The following is a 23,013-nucleotide window of genomic DNA, read 5'->3' as shown; positions in this document are numbered from 1 at the left end:
TTATTAAAATGACATTTGAAAGTGACATATAAAGCAGCCATTTTGAATGACGTGTGACGTCAGATTGCTTACGTCACAAGTGCTATACGCTATATGGTGGAAAACCGGTTAAATAGCTTATAAAGAATTTGGTAATCTCATACAAACGGCCATTAGTTCAATGAAAACAAATACGTTTGACTAACAAAGTTTAGTATGCATTATTTTTATATCGGATCTTAACAGCCTACTTCCACCCTTCTCTACTGTAGTCATCACACGCCACTCCATCAAAAGTCATCGCACGCCACTGCTACCTACCCCTAGTTCACGCACAGATGATCATCTCAAATGCATAGAAATGCATAGAACACCAAGAACTATAAGAAGAATAAATGTATACCTATATTATGTTTAACAAATGTATGAAATTTCCCATTTCGAACGCTGACTTAGATTCTCATTTATTACAGTTATTCTAATTACACAATATTAATAATTTTAAGTTGTAATTGTTTAATGTAAATATTTATTGTTGATTGCTCTCGCTATGCATTGCTCTCGGGGTCAATCCATGATGAAAATTGTAATAACTCAATACAGGGTTAACAAAGCGGATTTGAACCAGTTTAATCGAGTATAATAATTCGATTGCCTACACCCTACGTGACGATACATTTTGATCCATAATAAATTCACAGACATAATGTGACTAGGTTTACAATCAATTAAATGTGTGACGCCAGTGGACTTTTCTTTCGATGCATGCAATTCGTAAATAATAATGTCGCAACTACAAAGTAAATAAACAAATTATAAAACAAATCTAGACTAATTAGACGATTACCTTTTTTATAATTGTTCGCTTTCTCGTGACTGTCAAATAGAAAGATGTGAAGAAATAATAGAAAAATTAATATTTTCAGTATACTTATGTCATTTTTTGTATACTTACATCGATTAAATATTGAAAATAAAAACAAACGTCTATTTTATACACATTTGTTCTTTTGCATGATCTTGATCTGGTATGATATTCACGCCAAATTTTCTCAAGGAACAATTGGATTACTTTTAGCATTTATTAAACCCTTTTACACGTTCATAAATTTACTGCTGACATTGCGTATTATCGCGGCCATAACAATAAAATGCGCGTGTAAACACGTAGTATCGTGCAGGTTGCAAGATTGCATGCATGGATCAAAAAAGTTCAGAAACTTCTGAATTTTCACGAGATAATTGACATGACGTAATTACGCATGCGCAGTAGAGCGATAGAGGCAAACCTGCCGGAAAAAATACGAACTACATTTATACATACTTACGTTTACCGATTTTCACAACCTATCAAATAGCACCATCCAATGACAACAAAGCGTGTCGTTTACCCTTGAAGAATGAGATTGGCAGAGTCAGAACAGCTATTACGTGTAAATAATTATTATTAGCGATAGTTCAATTTGCAGACTATTGGTGCCAATAAATCCATGCACATTTACAAACGCTATTATTTAGCATCATCATATAATCGATGTCATTAAACCACCCCCCCCCCCCCCCCCAAATATTTTCAAACAAGGCATCCTTCATACTCTAAGCTAATGCATTTCAATAACAACCAATGTTGACTTTTTCAAAAACTCTACGGTGTTACAAATAATAAAAGCCCAGCTAGACCTATTAATTATATACCACAATGCGCAGAAAACTGGAGTATTTTTATACCTTCTGTATTTTAGAATAATGTGAGAATGCCAGGGAAAGCCCCGTCATCATCAAAAGACTAATAAGTATACTGCCCTCCCAAGGAAGAAGACAGTAACCGACTCTTACACTTTCGAGAGATAAATGCCATATTAATGTGTTTCTTTTTTGAAATGTTTGTACTGTGAATTAATGAAAAAAACGGTGCGATACAAACAAAGTAATAATAAACAAACAGTAACTGCAATAAATAGGTGCAATGACTGCCTTTTTGCTAAGAAATGTGTATCATTTTAGCAGATGTCCGTTTTTTCATTAAGGATTTAAACGATATTTGAGTGATAGTACTTTTAAAGTGAATATAGTATATAGTTTTCAAAATTGCCTAACGAATGGCATTAATAACTCAATTTCACAAATTTTGCGAGTTACTTACTGCCTTCTTCCTTGGAAGAGCATTATTGCTAAGATATGGGCTCTTGTTGTTCCAAAAATGCAGATCACTTTGTTGATTGTTAAATATCATGAAAGAGATGGCAAAGAAGTAGAAGTAATTGATGAAGATGTAATTGCCGTGAAAAGCATTTCGGTTAAACCGGAAAATCGACCACGCGGGTACAGGACAGCAAAATAATTTGATTTGAAATCGCTCGCGGAACACAATGAGGGCGATAATTACGACCGCGGTGCGTCCACGGCTAACGCAAACAATGGTCACCACAGCGCGTCTCCATGCATCAAATCAGCGAGCCGCCAGAATTTATTATGGACGTTGCAATTGCGCAGGGTCACCACAATTTATCGGCAATTTGGAACAAGTATTTTATCAGAGTGCCTAACACATTGCTTTTTAATTAATTCCTACGTACGCTGTTATGTGTAATTAACGGTTTATAATGAGTATTAAATTCAATGCAGATACACTATTTGAATTTTCAATATGTTTAACAATATTATCATCAATGTTTAAAAGCTGTTGAGAATAATATTTAATTGATATATAAAATCATCATTAGAGAATATCTATTGCTTAATATGCAAACCGGCAAACTCCATTTGGACAAATTGTTCAGGAAGTAGAAAAAATAGAGAATAATTAAAGATAATAAACAAGAATATAAAGAATAATTTAAAACTATCGAGCGGAATTTAAGAATTATGAATTAAGAATTATGAAGAATCATTAATTAAGAATGTCGCGCGACATGTTGCCAGTGTGGACCCGGCATAATACAACATTAACAAACATTGATATTCACTGTTTTATAAATTATAAATTATTTACTATTGCCAAAAGAATTATCAACTGAGCACCCACAAGTCATCTAAGATACAACTATTGGAATAAGCCAGTAACCATTTAGAGTGTTAATTAGAGTCTCAAACGTAAAAGAGCTTTTATTAATGCTATGAAAAATATAAACAGTATAATATGTAGTAGTAATCAATTACCTACTGTTGAAATAGCTGATATAAAGTCAAAGTAAAAACTTTATTCTCCTTTCACGAAAGCTTGTATTGCAAATTTGATTAAGTGATGCCTGAAATATGAGGAAATCAAGAAAACCAACAATGTGCAAGATTCGAACCCGCACCCACGGCTTAATCTGGGAAGAACGCTCTATCAAAACTATGTTTCCCTGAGAGAATGAGAGAAAAAACTGATTAACTCCATTTAAGAATGGGAATTGTTATTTACTTTTTCATTTAAGATAGTGGAGAAAAAATAATAAAATATATTTATGTAGCAATCATACTGTATTCATTAAATGAATGACACACTTTAATATGGATGTTTTGTGGTCAAAATAAAACAATACAGCGATAATATTAGTCAGTATTTCCTCAATCATAACTAGATCAGTAAGTTATGTTATGATTGGTAATTGCAACAATATATTCTCTTGTAATATATGTACTGCATTTGTATAAATTGGTAGGACAATGCTGGAATTCTCACTCAACTTATCGAATCCATCACGAGGCTTCGAGTCGCTTTACATGAGACACCGGTGTCAGGACACTCAGGAGGCTCCATTTACACATAAATTAATGGGCGCATTCAGATGGAGATACTCTTGTGTCGCGTCACAGAGACACCATTGTTTGTATTTATAATTTATAATGCGAAAAAATGCGTTGACTCATTCACTACTGAGGCGTACATATAAATAAAACAATAAAGGAAATGTGACTCGTGCAACAAAAACGTGGACATATAACTTTGGCTTTGACGTCAGTGACAAATTAGCTATTGGGTGGCTGCAATAACCACTGCAGTAATGAGTGGCTGGATACTTCGGTGTCTAGACACTTGTGTCTACACACGTGTGTCTTGTGTGAACAGGCCTTCCACTCGACGTAGTCAACCATCATTCCACTCGAATCAAGTCTCTCAGTTCATTAATATCTTCAACACAAACAGATCTCGATCACATCTCCTACCATTGTAACTCTCTGTACTCTGCATCATGACAATAAACATCTACATCCATATACACCACTACCTCTATCAACTCACCTGTCACCTCATCATCTACCGCCAAATATGGTTGGTAATTTAAGGCATAAAGCCCACCAAAGCGGCGCTCGGTGAGCTCTCTACGAAGTAGGCCCCCTCCCACCCGCGCATTACCCTTCACCTATGTAATAAGGGGCTCAAGGAGCACAAAATAATTATTATTATCAGCGTCTCCAGCAATAAAAATATTATTAAATTTCTCGGGGCTTGTATTTAATATTCACGATGACTTCATTCTACCAGCAAAATGTCGGACACGCAATAACTAAACAAAAAGGTCACTGTTATTAAATAATGCCTTCTCGCCCGTCTATCGACGACGCTTCCAGGAGCGTGATTTTATTTGCGTTTTCAATGAATGGACTACGTTGTATTTTCGTTAATTCGTGCCGCTGAGAAGCCACACAACGATGACTCATGGGGTGGGCGGGCACAATGCGTCGTCAAATCCAGTGTGCGCTGGCGTATTTGATTACGTTGTATTTTCGATGATTCACACAGAATATGCGCGAGCGCCCCGCAAACCCGCTTTAGTGGACTTTATGCCTAAGATGTAAAATGGCGGCATTTTGAATCTGCTAAAGAGCGACACTTTGCCTTGGGACATCACTGTTCAAACTATGGATACTTACATTTTAACATACTTTTTAGATTGTGTACTGGATTCAAACGTAGGAAGATTGAAAAACAATGTGCTTTTTTTCGAGCAGCGTAATAATAATTATTATTCTATCCCGCGATAATTCATTCAACAATAAGCTAGAGTTCTAGCATCAACTCAATAGCTACTGTGGGCGATCATTCATAATAATATAACCTTACATTATTTATTTTATCTTAGACACTTACCGCTTTACCGCCATATAATCTTTACAAGTTCCTTTATAATATTACTCCAATATGAAATGATTAATAAGTTATATGAATATGTACGTAGGAGTTTATACAGTAAACATAGATTTTAAAAGACACACTTATACCTACATACAATGATTCCCAACTAGGGTTTCGCGAGAATTGACAAAACCTTGCAAATTGGTTAGACATTGGCTAGATCAATTACAAAATATATAATAAACTATTTGTTTTATTCTACGAATAAGACACAAGATTTCAGAATGTAACATTCAATAATTATATAGAGTGTACATAATTTGAAAACATCTCATGCATATACACACTAGAAAAAAAATCGTTTTGTAGAAAAAATACGTAATGGAGTGATCCGCGACTTCAGTTATTAATAAATAATGAATTAATTGATACCAACTTTAATTTAATATACTAAAACCGATAGCTAAGATTATAACTCAATTCGATAAGTACCTAAGCATTTCCTGTAACAACTACTAGTTAAAATTGTCGTGATTCAATAAGATTCCCGTAGCTTAATTGGTAAAACATACTGGCGCGAATCCAGCAGATACAGGTTCAAGTCTCGTTGGGTGTCGTATTTTTTTCTACAAAATGACTTTTAGTGTGTATATGCATGAGATGTTTTCAAATTATGTATATACAAAATAATATATACCTAAAAATTTTAGGTTATATCCAGTAAGCCATACAAAATGTGTAAATGTTGATATTTTGACCCCTGTTTAACTTAATAATATTATGTGTCAGCCACATCTGGATTAATTGCTCGAGGCGTTCAATTTTCAGTGAAAGGGGTAGTTAATATTTAATAATAAGGTGCACATGAACAAACCAGCGGAATTTCTCTATTGTTATCGATTGAACTGAGCAGTTATTTTCGTACATAATCGTAGACTTCAGCTATATTTTATCTTTTCTGCCGATTATTACCTCCATGGCCCCCATAAGGGGGGGGGGGGCTGACACGGCACTAGCCTAGGGGCCCGGGCTCAGGAAGGGCCCGGCGTGACGAGTCGACCGATAAGTGAGATAAACACAGACTACAAATTTGCTCTAATAGTAAAAAAAAAGTCGCCTGCGGTACTATTTTAGTTCAACAATTAAAACATTCGATTGTGCGATACAATTTTTAACTGTGTGCCGATACTCGACAACTCCGTAATTCAAATGGATGTACATATTAAAAATACGAAAAATCGCTAAAAATACACCTTAATTTTACCGCGTACACAATGGAAAACGCTACTGTAGCGCGTCACACTGCCTTTACCTTTAGCGATAGGTAGGGAGGCCCGCCAAACATCCTAGCCTGGGGGCCCGCTTCAAGATGTGGGGGCCATGATTAACTCCCTCTGTTTGCTTCATACATTTTTTTAAATCCTTTAAGTAGTTATATTGGATATTCATTTAGTTAGAGACAGATTTTCTTTCATAGAATATTTTTTTTATTTTAAAATCTAAGCAATCGATAACTGAAATGTTTAGAACAATAATTAGAGATTTATAATACGGAAATACACAGTATTTTTCGCGTACTATAAATGCATACTTCTTCTCAGTGGCAAAGGGTAGAGGAAGGCTGTTAAGATCCGCCATAAATAGTGCATACTACACTTTGTCAGTCATACATATTTTTTTCATTGAAATAAGACTACAATAATTTACAGACGCTGTTGGTTAGTTTTTAAAATTCAATTAAACTCTGCGAAATCAAGCCATAATAAATAATAGTCAAAAAATACTTGTCTATATTTAAAATATCTACAATTTTGAATTAAATCATGTACATTACTTTGGATATCTTATAAATTGAATAATATATTAATGAATTTAATAATTAACCAAAAATATGTGTAATATTAATATGTATTCTTAATCCAACAAAAACAAATAAGTATGAATGAAAAAGTGTGCATAATTTTGCCGTATCGCCCAAAGTATACCAAAACTATTATGGTTTTGTTTAGGCAGGGTTTAATTGACTTTTAAAACTAGCTAAGACCATCTATAAATTTTAGTCTTAGTTCAATAAAAACAAATACGCATGCCTAACAAAGTTTAATGTGCACTACTTATGGCGGATCTTAACAGCCTACCTCCACCCTTCGCTACTGCTTCCTGCCATACACAGTTGGCAACACTACACGAATCAGTCATCTTCAAATCTTTCGCGAACCCCACGGGTACGCGTACCACAGCTTAAGAAACACTGGTCTAAAAATAGGATAGATGAGTACCACTGATCTAAATACCCGATTGCGATTTTACTAAAGCCAAACAATCCGTTTCATTATTAATTTAATAATATAATATTATTAGAGGTGACTCTTTTGTAGAGAGCGGAATGTCGATTGTATTTTCGAATAATGCGATAACACCCACACTGCGGATGACTTTTATTGTGAAATTAACTTATTCATGAAGTCGTAAATATGCTCATTTTATTGTATTTAGATTACCACTCCTTGCGAATGGTTTTAATACGTCTAAGTGACTATTCATTTTCACTTTATTGTTCTTTGAAATATATTCAAAAGTCATTTTAAGTATTCCCAACAAAATAATTGTGTCAGTGAGTTTAATCGAATTAAAATTTTTAGGTCAACGTAAATACGCCTATAAAAATAGCTTTATAGTGGTAACATTTTTCGTAACGAGAGTAGAATTCATTTTGTGTTATACCTAGGTATTTTGTATCAGTGTCTCATGTCTATAAGGCCCGTTTCAGACGGGACACCGGTGTCGCGCTCGTATATAATAAGGAGGCCTTTGTATTCGAATAAAGGGGCCTTTGTATTATGTTTATGAACGACCAGAGCTAATGAGTCAACGCATAATTTCGCGATATAAATTAGAAAATAAAACTGGCTGCGGTCATAAAAACATGTGTGTCGGCGGCTTGAGAATGTAGCGGCCGACAGAAAAGTGTACCATACACGCTTTTACTCATTAGCTCGGGGCGTTCATAAACATAATACAAAGACCCTTTTATTCGAATACAAAGGCCTCCTTATTAAATACGAGCGCGACACTGGTGTTGCGCTCGATATAATATAGCAGGCCTTTGTATTCGAATAAATGGGCCTTTGTATTATGTATAAAAAAAAAACAATATTTTGTAGATAATATATATATAGTATGTAGATAAACTAAATAATAATTGTCACTGTCATGCTACAAAACAATAATATTCCATTGACAACTTTGATTCAAGATAAAAAACATTAAATTATACAATTGGAGTAGGTATCCATTTAAATAATTTTGAACGATGTCAGTTTACAACCAATAATTGAAAGAGTTTGGATGTTACTTTTCATCCATTCAACAGCCATGAAGTATTTTTTTTAACAACCGGAATTGAAATAATATACGTATCACAGTTTTTGGTTTACGCTCAATAATAATAAATTGTCTATGACGTTTAACTTTCCATGAAACCCAATCAGTGTTGCCAACCGTACTATAATTATAGTACAATACTATAATTTTGAATACGCAAAAATGTAAAATACTATAATTTTGAAGGATTCGAGACGAAAAATGTTCCTGTACTATAGTTTTTTTCTGAAATACTATTTTTTTTCACCCTTTTGTACTATAATCAACATAGAAAAAGATGTCAACCTAACCCAATAGAACTCTACACAATAACATGGAGACACGTGCTTTGTTATAATGCTGTTAATAATTGGAAAGCTGGAATATTATTTATTATAATACGTATGTGTAATCATAATGTATTTATAATAACGTTTGCCATCGTTTACTGAAAGTAATCGAACTATTTTCTTTATTTCAGGGTGAAGAAATCCACCATAACGTCTCGGCTGGAGTAATCCTGAGCGATCAGAGCCTGGTGCTTCAGAGCGTGGCGAGGAAAACAGCTGGTGACTTTACCTGCCTCGCTGCGAATGCCGAGGGGAAAGGAACCAGTAATCCAGTTGCTTTGGTTGTCAGATGTAAGTATTTGAAAATAATATTTGTATTTTATATGTTGTATTTTAAGCGTTCTCATATTTTAATACTATTATAATATTACTTATCTGAAGATTTTATAATTAAATTCACTGCACTTATTAACCCTTAGCGATGATGCCCACAGGACGCGTCGGGCGCGCGAAGTCCGCGTATGCAGTGTTTATTCATAACCATAATCACACGTCTCTTCCCGCGCATTACCCTTCACCTATGTTATAAGCGGCCCAAGCAGCACAAAATAAATATTATTACAGCGCCTCTCATAACAAAGCAATAAAAATATTATATTATTTCGGGGCTCGTAATTAAAATTTACGTTGACATTATTCAACCAGCGATAAACTGAACACGCAATAAAATAAAACAATGACTTCTCTGTAATTAAATAATTGCTTTCCGCCCGTCGATCGACGATGCCTCGCGCAGCTTGTTTTTACTCGCTGTGTTCAATGAATGGACTCCATTGTATTTTCTTTCATTCGTATCGCCGAGAAGCGGTGATTCGCGAAAAAACGATGATTCATGCGGCGCGCGCGTAAAATGCGTCGTCAAATCCAGTGGGCGCTGGCGTATTTGATTACGTTGTATTTTCGTTGATTTACGCGCCACTTGTAGAAATTTTGCGCGAGCGCCGCACTCGCTGCGTCAATGGGCTTTATGCCTTAGAATGCTACGCAAAGATATATCGTTGTTTTTGATAATGGCCAGAAATGCTAACAACGATCGTCGTTTTGCTTTTGATGCCTGAAATGTTAAGTTAATTTGTGAACATACTACTGCACCAGTGGTACGAAACCTATTTATCTATTTAGTTTTATTGTTGTGTAATATAACCCGATTCATATATGTTTTGTGACTGGGTAGGTTTAGAACTTATAACTATTGTATATTTTTTTCATGGCATCACCCTTTTTATAATAAAAACAATTCCAAATACAAATCTCAGTTTTGTTTACAGTCAAATTCTTGGTGGAAGGACAATGTTTTATTTTATTTTATGGATTTGAACCAATGGGAAAGTTTTTTACTCAACTCAGTGTTTAAAATAAAGTGCATTTGTGCTATATAAAAACAGTTTCATTTATAAAAAAATAATGAAATAAAATCATTTGCTATACATATTTTAAATGTTCCAACAAACAAACACCATAAAGACCTTTTTCACAAATCACGCATATTGTACGAGATCTTTTAACGAGGCCACCATGCAAAAATTTTCTTTTCAGCCGGGTAGTTTCCTAATTCCACTACTTTGTACCTACTATCCCTCGTGTGGGATAACCGATTGTTTCCAATAACTGGTTAAGATCAAAACTCTGTGCGCGGATCGCGGTAGCTCGGGATATCTAATCGCCTCATTATCTATTCAAAACGATAAATTAATTACGAAACGTGTTTTCATAATATTCCGATTTCGCAGAATCAATTAGATTGGTAAGGTGTCTAAAAATAATACAATACTTTAATTTATCGACAATTATTGGTACCAATCCTCGACCGGATTTTGCACAACATCGTAGCAGCCAAAGGTAGTATAACTCACAACTAAGGAATGTCAGTTAAAAAAATGCTAAAAATAATAAATTCACAGTGTGTAATTCAATTAAAAAACAGTGTTTTTGGTTGTAGTGAAATGAGAACCCAAGTTTTAAACTACATTTTCTCATATAATATGGAAAATTATTGGATAGACACTGACCATTTATGAATTATGTCAAAAAAATCCAATAATTTTACATAATATAAGAGAAAATGTAGCTTAAAACTTTGGTTCTCTTTCACTAAAACTAAAAATATTTTCTTTTTACTTAGCAGGCCAATAGAATGCTCTGACTTCGAGTGGGAAATGTGGGATTTACCTACCGTACAATAAATTACAATAATACTATAACAATCAAAGCTTATAAAAAACAAACAGATTACAAAATTTATTATTTATATACGATAGGGTATGATCATATCAAAAAATTGTTGTCAGACTGCAGTTAATATTGTGGATATTTAACTTCTTAAGATATGGATAGAAAAACGCATAAAAAATACATAGCACTACGGTGGAATCGTGGATTTAGATAATATTAAATCATGTAACACCTGTTTTCATGCAAGGCATGCCTACAAAAATGCAACTTCAACGACATCGTCAGTGTTGCCATCTTTTCAAAGTGGAATTATAGTACATAGCCTCCAAAATTATAGTATTTGGGGGAAAATATAGTACGCGTTCTCATTTGTTGAAAATGTATAGGTTTTTTGTTTCTCAGAAAAAAAATAACGGAGAATTTGAGAAATTTCAATGGCCTTATTTATTTAAGTAGGTACCTCTTCCGACCATACATACATAGCGGCGAATTCAAAAATTCCATTTTTAATCAAAGCCAAGGACTTTTTTTAACCTTTTTTGATGACCTTTTTTTCTCGGCTCGCCAATAATTTTTCTTCTATTATAAAATTATAGGACTTTGCACCAATTTCTAATACGGAAATTACGAAATTTCAGTACTTTTGGCGTATTTTTAATGCCGAACTATCTTTAAGATAAAAATACATTTTTTTTCGATGTTCAAAATTATAGTATTTTGGGCGTACTATACCTTTTTTATATCGTACAAATACGCGGACCAAAATGATAGTACAAATACTATAATTATTATAGTACGGTTGGCAACACTGGACATTATAGATGTCAAGAAAAATGGTGTTGCCTTCTCCAGTTTCTGGAAAGCCACCATACTTGACCAAAAAAACAAATATATTGTAATATTATTCGTTAAAAAGAACCTTCCGATGCCTTCATATCTCATTAATTCATTGATTATTGCTTTTTAACTAGCATAAGAAAAATGACATGTCTTAATATTAATACAACCCTTTAATTGACGTCGCATCATCACTTTAAAATAAAATTGAAAAATAAACACGATAAACCACCCTTATCTCAGTTAAAAATACGCTTAAGTTCTCGATAAACACGTCAGCGTTCATTTTCAAATAATGCAGGCGACTCTTTTCTTCTGGCAACATTATGAGTGACAGCAACTGTCACACGAGAGCATCAGGAATTTAATGCGGTGCAGCTGGTACACCTGCTCCATAGAAAAATAAAATTTATGAACAGGCCGCGAAATATTTACTCACAGACTTCGGTGAAAATATTATCTTCGCTGGAGCTTTTTTTTATACCTATATTATTTTTATTATTATTGTACATTCTGTAACACATAGTAAAATAAGGCTTCGTTTTTATTTAGGATTCTATTCTGTTGGCGTATTTAAATAATATTTTCTTTATTATATTGGCATAAAATAATTTTCTCTGTAGACTATTTTTATAACGTCTATCTTTTAAGAAAAGTTTCTAAGCACGTAAGTCGTAGGTTTGAATCTAGCCTCTGTCAAATTCACATAATAAATTATTTTTTAATTTACATTACATTTATTGGCTTGCAACCATTTCCTGTACAAACGTCTTGATAAACTTCCTCAAGAGACTAAAAACTAATCACAAGGGAAAAAAAATAGTATATACCTATTCAGTGATTCTCAAAAAGGGGCCTTGAAACTCCTTCGAGTGTGCTGTGAAATAAGTGAGTTTGTACCTATTTAAAGTTCAATGTATTATACTATTATATCCTAATTCTCTCACCAGCAGAATGATGTCCGAAGATTTGGGAAGTTTCCCTATTCGTAGAAAATTGTATAGATGACAACAAATTTGTTACCTACATATAGGCATGGCCCCCACATCCTAAAGCGGGCCCCCAGACCAGGATCTTTGCTGGTCCCCCTACCTATCGATTAGGTTAAAGGCAGTCTGACGCTTTCCAGTGGCGTTTTCCAAATAGTGTTCGAGGTCAACTAAAAGTCAGTGTATTTTAGCAATTTTTTAACACATCAAATTATGGAGTTGTCGAGTATCAACACACCTCGACCAAAAATTGCATCGCACAACCATATATTTTAAAAGGGTAATATCCCGACTTTTTTACTACTAGACCAAATCTAAGATGTGTGTTTATCTCATTTATCTGGTCGACCCACCACGTCGAGCCCCTCTGACCCCAGACCCCTAGGCAGCATGTAGATATAATAAAAAAATTGTGCTCACACAATATTACATAAATTCTATGCCATTTACATTTTAGTATTTTAAAATGTTCTAATAATTAGTCGATAACCTACGCAAAAACATTAAAATATTTTGTTTTACTTAAGATTAACTAACGTTTTTATTTTTTTTTTTGAAATATGTAGGCGATATGGTTATTTAAATTCTCTATTATAAACATCGGATTATTCTATAAAATAAAGTTGTATTGAACTTGAAATCCTTTTTATTTATATCGAATCGAGCTTCGCTACTGTGGCCATACTGAACCGATCAGTCATTCGGAAGGAATACGTTTCCACCACCATGCAGTGTTGCCAACCGTACTATAATTATAGTATTTTTACTATAATTTTCGGCTGCGTACTATAACGATATAAAACGGGTATAGTGTGCCCAAAATGCTATTATTTTGACTATCGGAAAAAAATACGCAAAAAGTACTAAAATATCGATATTTCTTTAGGTACGATAAATTGGTGCAAAGTATTATAATTTCACAATATAAGAAAATTTTGAGGACCTGGAAAAAAAATTCTCGAAAAACATAAAAAGAAGCCCTTGACTTTGGTTTAAAATGAAATTTCTTGAATTCGTTGGTAAGCGTTTTTGGTTGGAAGAGATAGATACCTATCTACATAAATAGAGATCTCGGAATTTTTCATATTCTTCGTTATTTTTTGATGAGAAGCAAAAAACCTATACATTGTCAACATAATTGACGACGCGTACTATAATGTTCGCCAAAATACTATAATTTAATATAACGTACTATAATTCGGTGTCGAAAAGAAAGAAGGCAACACTGCCACCATGTAAAAATAAAGATTGCCGCATCCAGTTATTAGAGCTGTCATTCGCGGTATTGATACAGCGCGCGTCGCGACCGTGTCACATTGTGAAAGGGGGGCGCCCCCGTACAATACCTGGCGCTCTCGAACGGTCGCCCGACCCCCTTGTAAAAACGCAATTTGCCGAAAAGCGACCCGGCGCGGGTTTCGGGTTTTGATTTATATCACGAATTTGTCATTCCATCCGGTCCCAGGATTCGAAAACCTCCCACAACCCCACTTCTAGTTTTGGGGACTTCCCTTATTCATTTCAAATGTATTCGTGCATTCTGTTGAAACGAGAAACTGTTAAATCAATAATTGTTGCAAAAGTAAATTTTCTTTCTTAAAAATATAATGATGTTCCCGAATTGAATGCAAAACAGTTCACTACATTCGATGTCGTTTTTACCACATTTCACTTTCAATTTTCATCAGTTTAATATCCGTTATACTAAAGTTGGGTACAACAAGTCGGTTCTCCTGGATACAGCGGCAAACATATTTTGAAAATAGCCGATATACTGGATTATTTGTTAGGATAACCTAAACTAACCCAAACTTACAAATAATCCAGTATATCGGCTATTTTCAGAATGTGTTTGCCGCTGTATCCAGGATAAACGTATAGAACCTAAAGTTGTTTGGTAGCGAACGGAGACAACACAAACGTAGACCCTTCCAAACCAACCGCCCCGCACCACACTCTGTCTTAATCAAACGTATCAGGAAGCCCTACATTTGGTGTGAAGCATCAGCAGTTTTTGTACGTCTGGGAATGTATTAGGAGTAGATACCCAAGGCCGACGTCGCCATACAGGTGTTTTAACTTATTTTACAGTGACTTTCTAATAAAAATTTGCATATTGGAGAGAGGAGCATGGTTAACTAACAAAAAAGAAATGAACCATATTAACAAATATTAGTATACACCCACGATATCCGCGCGCGTCGGCCCATAGCGTCGTGGGTCACAAGTTCGAATCCTGGGCCTGGCAAGTAGGTCATATTGTTGTCAGAGTATGGAGGTTGATATCCATTTCTCGCACAAACAAAATCGGTGAATACAAACCTCCACTCTGCGGAGGTTCATAAGATCTTATTAGGATCGGACATGGTCGGGGGAAAAAATACAAAAACAAAGTTAAGCCATATTCACATACAAAATTATATGAAAAGACATTCACGCCCTCAATTGGCCTCTGTGGCGACAACATCGGACGTCCAGATAGTCGCAGCAGCTGGTCGATTTGATCATCTCTTCCCTTTTGCAAACCAAGACAATAATGTATTCTTTCCACAAGTAACCTTACATAATAGGGTGATAGACAGAGAGGCGGCAAGTAAAGAAATTTATGCGACAATAATTACAATCTTTGAAAGCAGCAGCAGCAGTGGGGGTTTCCATGGGGTTTCCTATCAAGCGGTTTCCTATCTTGGTTACAAAAATCAATAGGGGGCGTCCAAGCTTGCCATTTAAACCTCCACGTACCTAAAACCACCTCTGTCTAAGGGTAGATTCGGCGGAAATAAGTCCTCAGTAGTTGGTGTGTATTGTTTTCAAGATTTTTTTTTCATTTGTCTGTTCAATATAGCCGAAAATAAAATACGTACGTCTAAGAACGGCACTTTGCCTAGAAACGTCACTCTACGTAACTACCTAATACAGTTAAATCTTTAAGAATTTGCGGATTATTCCATTTATAAACAAGCTAAAACTATCGTTTATTTAAAGGTTGAAAATACATACGGTTTTTCTTTAAGAATCCAATCCAAATATCTGCCATTCATTTGGCACCCATCACGCATTCGTGCGTTTTCGCGCCATTTCTGCGTCGACTTTGCCGCCATTTCCAGTTTCCTGCCGACCGGAGACAGATTCAGAATTTCCGGTCGCCCACCTCCCCCCCAAATAATAAATAGTGATGTTTAATCTTCCGGCTTGTTCGATTGATTTGCGACCTCTTAGAATCAAAAGAGAACGTATCGGCAATATTGCAGCAGCCATATGTTATTTCTTCGGCCATGCTTTATTACCGCTTCGAAACAGATCAAAGAATACAACAGACAATAATTCACAAAATCGCAATAGACAATTATTATCATCACAATTTTATTTATTCCATGGATTTATGATATAAACCTATATTGGCCAACAATTTATCGAATACGATCAAATAGACAAGACATACAACCTTATATATTATTCATATTATATTAGTCAAAGGAATATAGTTTTCCCATGAATAGAATGCAATGTTCAACGGTTCAGATCCAGGGCTCGAAATGGATCGAAGCGCAGGATCGGTTCATGGAATCACCGAGATTATCGCTCCGTCTCGTGGAAAAAATAATTTGACCGTTTAAGCTAGTTAGGCCATAGGTACAACAAAAAAATCTAAAACACTCATTTTTATAACATATTCATAAAATTAGAATATACATATGTTAATATTTTCGGAAAATTAGCGAGCGCTCCTGTAGCAAAGAACTGGGGACCGATAAAAGTGGAGGGAACTATGGGAGGCCTTCATCCAACAGCAGATCAACCCCGGCTGATGAAGATTATGACTACAAATTTATATATTCATCCAACTCATTTATATACCATTCCATTTTGTGTGACAAATAGGTATTTATGTAAGATATATTTTCTAGTTTTCAACTTTTAAAAAATACCCCCCTCTACACGATAGACAGATTATCATGTTATTTATATCATAGCCGCCCTATTTATATACAACATAATATTTCCTCGTTGTTTTTTTTAATACTATGTCGTAACGTAATATACTATGATGGCACGTAATGTATTATTTTCTATTTATACAGAGAATTTGTTTACTTATACGCGTCTAAATAATAATGTTTTTGTGCAAATCTGGGCGATAAAATTTCTTTTTATGACCCGTGTCAATCGTCTCTATCTAATGCATGAGAACGAAAATGGGGGAATAGCATTTTCAATATCAAAATATTACTATTTTCCATGTGAATAGTGTCATAAATTATACTCAATCTTTGGTTTCACGGTAGCCCCTTTGTGACATCAAATTGTGTACATTCCTAGTTCTATATTAATTCTATTGCAAAATCATAGTCTATGAAGTGTCTAAATATATTGACTTTAGAAAGGTATAACAACATTATATTTTGTTTAAGATTTTCGTATTGCAATCTGACAAATCGACATCAAAATCTTCTTGTATCCCTTTTCCGTGTATTAATAAACACTTGACACTCTTTCCAATCCATATTGCATAGTGACTTAATTGTTTTTACTGTTTTTTAATGTTTGCAATAACCACTTTTGTGGTTTTGCTTATCAACAGTCGATTTGAAAGTGAACCTGAAAATCAAACGATAAATAATATGCAAACTCATATCGCACTGTAGGTTTATTTTACAACGTTTTTATTAGCTCGTATTCTTGTTTGTCCGGTGGTTGTTTGTCCAGTACAAATCTTGCAATCGATTTTTAACTTATTTCCCGACTAGCTAGACATTTGAAACTGTTAGAATATAATTATCAGAACACGATGCCAATGCATTCTTTTAATACTTTTAGCCATCTTTAAGCAGAATTGAATTCATTTTCGGTTAATTCTGTTTTGTATGGAAAATTATTTCAGTAAAACCCGTAAAAAGCAAATGACTATTATTGGTTGCTAATGCGTGGTCCTAGCAACTAAATTATTAATATATACGTGCGTTACTATGGAAATCAAAATGAAATGTCAAAATGACATTTCAGTGTTCTATATTAATTGTTTGTTTTTTGTTTACTTCATATCAAGTACAAGTTTGAGCATATTGAGCATAATAATTCAACAGAAAATTTAAAAACGTTGTAAATACAAAAGTTCTTTTTATTTTGTAATTATTTATATCTAGCTTCACTATTCTGCCTTTCCAAGGAAGAAGGCAGTAACTGACTCTCACACTTTTGAGATAAATGACATAATATTGTGTTGTTTCTTACTTACTGTGAATTAATAAAAAACGGTGTTTTGTATTAGTAGGGTGTTGAAATATAAACAAAGTAATAGTAAATAAGCAGTAACTGCAATAAATATAGATGCAATTACCGCCTTTTTACTAAAAAAATGTGTATCATTTTAGCAGATGTCCATTTTAACAGTATTTTAGTGATAATACTGATTTTAAAGTGAACAGGATATATTGCTTTCAAAATTTCATTCATAGATGGCATTCATAACTCAATTTCACAATTTTTGCGAGTTACTGCCTTCTTCCTTGGAGGGGCAGTATTGGTGTGCTCTGAGATTTATCTGCTACGGTTCATAGATAATACTAAAAATTCCATTTATGGAATATTGATGAATTAGTGCACAGATATTGTATGTCAATTTTTTACCTAAATTGAGTATGTAGGTATTAGCAAAGAATTTGGACACTAAATAGAAGGAGTCTTTTACGTATTCCGTATTAGGAATTTTGAAGACAGTTCATTATTTTTTTTCTTCTATTGGCAACCCCAAAAACAAAATGGCGACATGCATTCTGGTTTGAAGTCTGAACATTTGTTTACATAAACTTCGTTCGCATTTCTCGGTGTTTTACGTGATTATTCACCTTAAAAATAATGGTCAATTTATTGCATTTTTCTACATTGACTGGGGAGTATCTTTCCACATTTTTCTATAGCTAATCCTGGCAAAAATACACATATTGTTTTTCAATTTGAGCTTGGAGTCAGAGTATGGACCTAATATGTTGAGCGAGTGGCTGACATCCATTTCTCGTAAAAACAAAAATCTGGTTATACAAACCTCCACTCTGTGGACGCCCATATATGATCCTATTGAGATCGGACATGGTCAAAAGAAAGAAAAAGATGAATTTAATGAATATCTAGACATAATGATCATATATTTAATTACTAATTCTCTCTGATTTGAATCGCTCTCTGATTGAATTGAATCGGAAATTATAGTGGAATATCATAGTATAAGTTAGAATAGTTATTTTCAAATGAATCTATAATGCGAAATCAATTGTAGCTAACTTAATCAGTAGTCCAGATATTCTATTTTTGCTTCAACAAATTTAGGCTCCATTCCATCTCTATAGAAGATTTCAATACTTAAACTAATTAATACAACAGTTGTACATACTACTTCTATGCTTTAACCCTAACCTATAAATATGTAGCTGCATTTTTAATCTGTCATCTGTATCAATATGTCGTCCCATCTGATGTGTGACATTTGAATATTCCCAATACGCTGAAATTGTATAAAATGTATGATGATTTTTCGAAAGCTGACAACATTTGACAAAACCCTCTTATTACCAAATTCAAATTGCGCTTCCGCCACGTTGCAAAAGTATGTCCGTTGTTTATTCACCGTTTTATTATCGTCGCCGCGGTTTGAGAGCAAGAGTGTCATAACTCCGTCAAAATAATGGGCGCAACATCGGCGTTTACCGGAATCGAATAAAATATCGCATGATAAGTATCGCCCGGTTTCCTCCGCGATCGATATCGTATCAGAGACGTATGAAGCGCTCGTAAAACGAACATCGGAATGGGGCGAAATTGCAAATGCCGAACAAAAGGTAATAATTCTCAATAAAATATATCATCCGTCATGACAACACGAAATGCGATGGCACAACACAGAAACGTTTGGGACATTCTGAAACATCCGCAATTTTATGTATGCCTATGTACATAGTATTATGTTTACGCAAATTGCTAATCAAGCTATGGATGTAGCATTGTGTCGCTGTATATTAAATATCTCCTATTAGTCCAGTCAAATTAGACCGAAAAATACGTTATTGGAGATTATCGAGACTAAACTAAAACAAAAGTGGTACTGATTCATGTCGTGGCACCAGCGGTACTGGTGGGGGTATTGGAATGTGGCCCTTTCTACCACTCCCACTACCCCTCCGCCCACCACCACGCACCATCTAGAACATTGGGCCCATTGACCATAAAGTCTAGTTTGTAGCCCCAAGCTTTTCATTTGTTAGATCTTAAGTTTAAAATGGTATTTCTTCTCATTAAAGTTTGATTTTTACTAAAACGCGTGTTTTTGAATACATATATAGTGTTTTCAACAGCAAATATCTCATAAACGGTCAGATATTAAAAAAAACGTATTATATAATTTAGGAATTTTAATAAGCTTTAAAATTGTATATCACAATATTTTTGCTACGATGGACCGTTTTTTAGATATAAGCAAAAAACCAAAAAAAACTAAAATTTTGCGGTTTTTTGCCCGCCAAAAGTTGTGCCGAAGTCATCCGAATTGGCAAACTCGTTTTTTTCTTACTCATTATATACAAGTAGGGGAAAAAATCTTCTACCCCACCTTTTGCAACCAAAAAGTACAGATTGACTGGACTATATGTAAAATAGGTTTGAGTCATATTCTGAGATAATCTAAAAAAACTGTTTTAAAAAAATAATCGTAAATGATAATATTTATATGTTTTAACATTTTTTGTAGATCTTAATTATAAAAAGAAAAATGGATAAAAAAATTGGTTAATCAATAATGTATCTATTATTTAATAGAAAAATCGTAACTTTTTCCATGTTTTTTATCACATAGGATTAATTCTATATGGACCGTGTTGAATACGTTGAATCATGTATAACCATGCCGTGTTCACATAAGATTATTTTAATACTAATCTATTGGATGATTTTGGATGCCATCACATAAATTAATTTAATGTCGATTTTATTTGAAATCACCACATAGGAGGTATTTAATATATAGTATTGTTGTTTTTATTTAATAAAACGCATTTTTTTTTTGACAGTTAACAAAATAAAAGAAATTTAATATATAGTGACGAGCAGTAGCGAAGGGTGGAGGTAGACTGTTAAGATCCGCCATAAATAGTGCATTAAACTTTGTTAGTCATACGTATTTATTTTTATTGAACTAAGACTTGGTGAGGTGAGAGTAAGGTAAGTAAGGTAAGAGGTGTTTTTTAGTTTTTAAAAATTAATTAAACCCTGCATAAACCAAACCATAATAGTTTTAGTATACTTTGGGCGATTCAACAAAATTTTGCATGCTTAGGGTATAGTGTAAAGTAAAGTAAAAAAATTGCATGCAAGTATTTAGAGTTTTTAGTTTAATTTACTCTATAAATTATATTCAAATGAGTGGAAAATGTAATACGGGAGGGGGTTAAAAGGCCTCTAGCCTGGGGGCCCGGCGAGGCGAGTCGACCGGATAAGTGAGATAAACGCACATCACAAATTTGCGCTGTGGTTGTACGATACAATTTTTAATTATGTAACTCGACATCTCCGTAATTCAAATGAATGTATTAAAATATACAATAAAACACTAAACATACACATTAATTTTACCGCGTACATCATTTGGAAAACGCTTCTGTAGAGCGTCACACTGCCTTTATCTTTAGTGATAGGTAGGGGGGGCAAAGATCCTAGCCTGGGGGCACGGTTTACGATGTGGGGCCCATGCGGAGTTGATATTCATAAGTTAAGTTTGATAAATCTGACAGTTTTGTCACGGAGCGCATTTTAACAACTGTAATAATTTATAAATGAATTAAATGTGAAAAACCAATGTTAATATTAAAAAATTCTTAAGATATATATAGATTCTCATTTATATTTATTAGATACGAGTATTTTGACTAAAATTATATAGATTTCAAGCGATCTCGAATTTGGAAGAATATGGGATAAACTTAAATACGTGTCAAGAATACGTAATTTTAAGCCTGTTCTTCGTTCTGACAACTGCTCTCGGCTTATGCAATGACGTTCATTCAAGATCGGTGTATTTGAAGGTTGCAACACACTATTGCACGTCTATAATATGTGTTTCATTTTCGTAGAACACTCATTCAAAACCCTGCTTCAAAATGTAGTGTATGGGGTATAGTCTATCTGAATTTTATTTATTAATCTGTTATGTGCTTTAAAGATTGGATAACTAAATAAAAATATATCTTTTAAAGAATCCTATTTTGTTTTATACGTACGTTTGTTATGAAAAATAGCGTCTTGAAACCCTGCGTTTTTTTTTTGTTTGCGTTTCGTTGAAATTCTCTTTTAATGTGAGTTCTGGCTATTTATTTTGTGTGGGTAGTATTATAGCCCGTGTGGTATTATTTATTTTTTGTGTTTTGGTATTATTTTTTCAGTCGATTCAGTCGAGATTAAGCACCCAAACATTTCGCAAGCTCCAGGGAATAAAACCCGACTCACAAACATATCGATAATGTGTACGCGATTTTTTTATCTCCTGTGTTCGGAAAAAGGCAATATTTTAAAACTGTCAGTGTAGATAATTCGCATCAGCCTGGATTCCCCGCGCCGATATGGCCCGCACGCTTAATTTATGGCCCGGCAATTTGCGGCTAAGTAGGAAACAAATCGAAAAACGTGATTTTAACCGAATTTATTGTACGCTATCTATGGGTCAATGGACCGTTGCAATAATTATATATTATATTGCGTATGTCTGCTTATTTTATGCTACATTTCCAAGTATAATTTACATTAATATTCGCTGAACCGTCCATATGGAACAAACAAATCCATATTTTAAAATGGATACTATCTTATCCATGGCCCCCACACCTTGAAGCCGGCCCCCAGGCCAGGATCTTTGGTAGGCCCCCTTACCTATCACTAAGATTACAGGCAGTATGGCACTCTACAAGTCTACAGTGACGTTTTCCAAATGGTGTTCGAGGTAACATGAGTATTTAGTACTTATATTTTTTTAGTGATTTTTAGTATTTTACAACGATTTTATTAACTCGTGTTCTTATTTGTCCGGTGGTTTTTTATCCAGCTCAAATCTTGCAATCGATTGTCAACTAACTTACCGACTAGCTAGACATTTGAAACTTTTAGAATATATCAGAACACGATGTTCTCATCATCATTTTCAGTTAATTTTGTTTTGTAGGAAAAGTTATTTCGGAAGAAATCCATAATCCAATCCACTATTATTGGTTGCTAAGTGGGTGGT

General features: G+C 34.2%; 1 protein-coding gene across 1 annotated transcript in view; it reads left to right on the top strand.

The window, feature by feature from the left end:
* The window catches only part of side-IV (sidestep IV transmembrane protein), a 298,443-nt gene that overhangs the window by 257,253 nt on the left and 18,177 nt on the right, over positions 1-23,013 (top strand). The window contains exon 9 of the mRNA XM_085948535.1: positions 8,886-9,045. Within this exon, the coding sequence (XP_085804661.1) occupies positions 8,886-9,045 (160 nt within the window). The remainder of the gene's footprint in view (positions 1-8,885; positions 9,046-23,013) is intronic.

Source organism: Rhyacophila brunnea, unplaced genomic scaffold (assembly GCF_057557595.1).
Source record: "Rhyacophila brunnea isolate RB1 unplaced genomic scaffold, BYU_Rbru_1.0 scaffold_20, whole genome shotgun sequence".
In the NCBI taxonomy this organism is placed as follows: Eukaryota; Metazoa; Arthropoda; class Insecta; order Trichoptera; family Rhyacophilidae; genus Rhyacophila; species Rhyacophila brunnea.
Note: the sequence above shows the minus strand (reverse complement) of the source record. Positions and strands in the feature narration are given on the sequence as shown.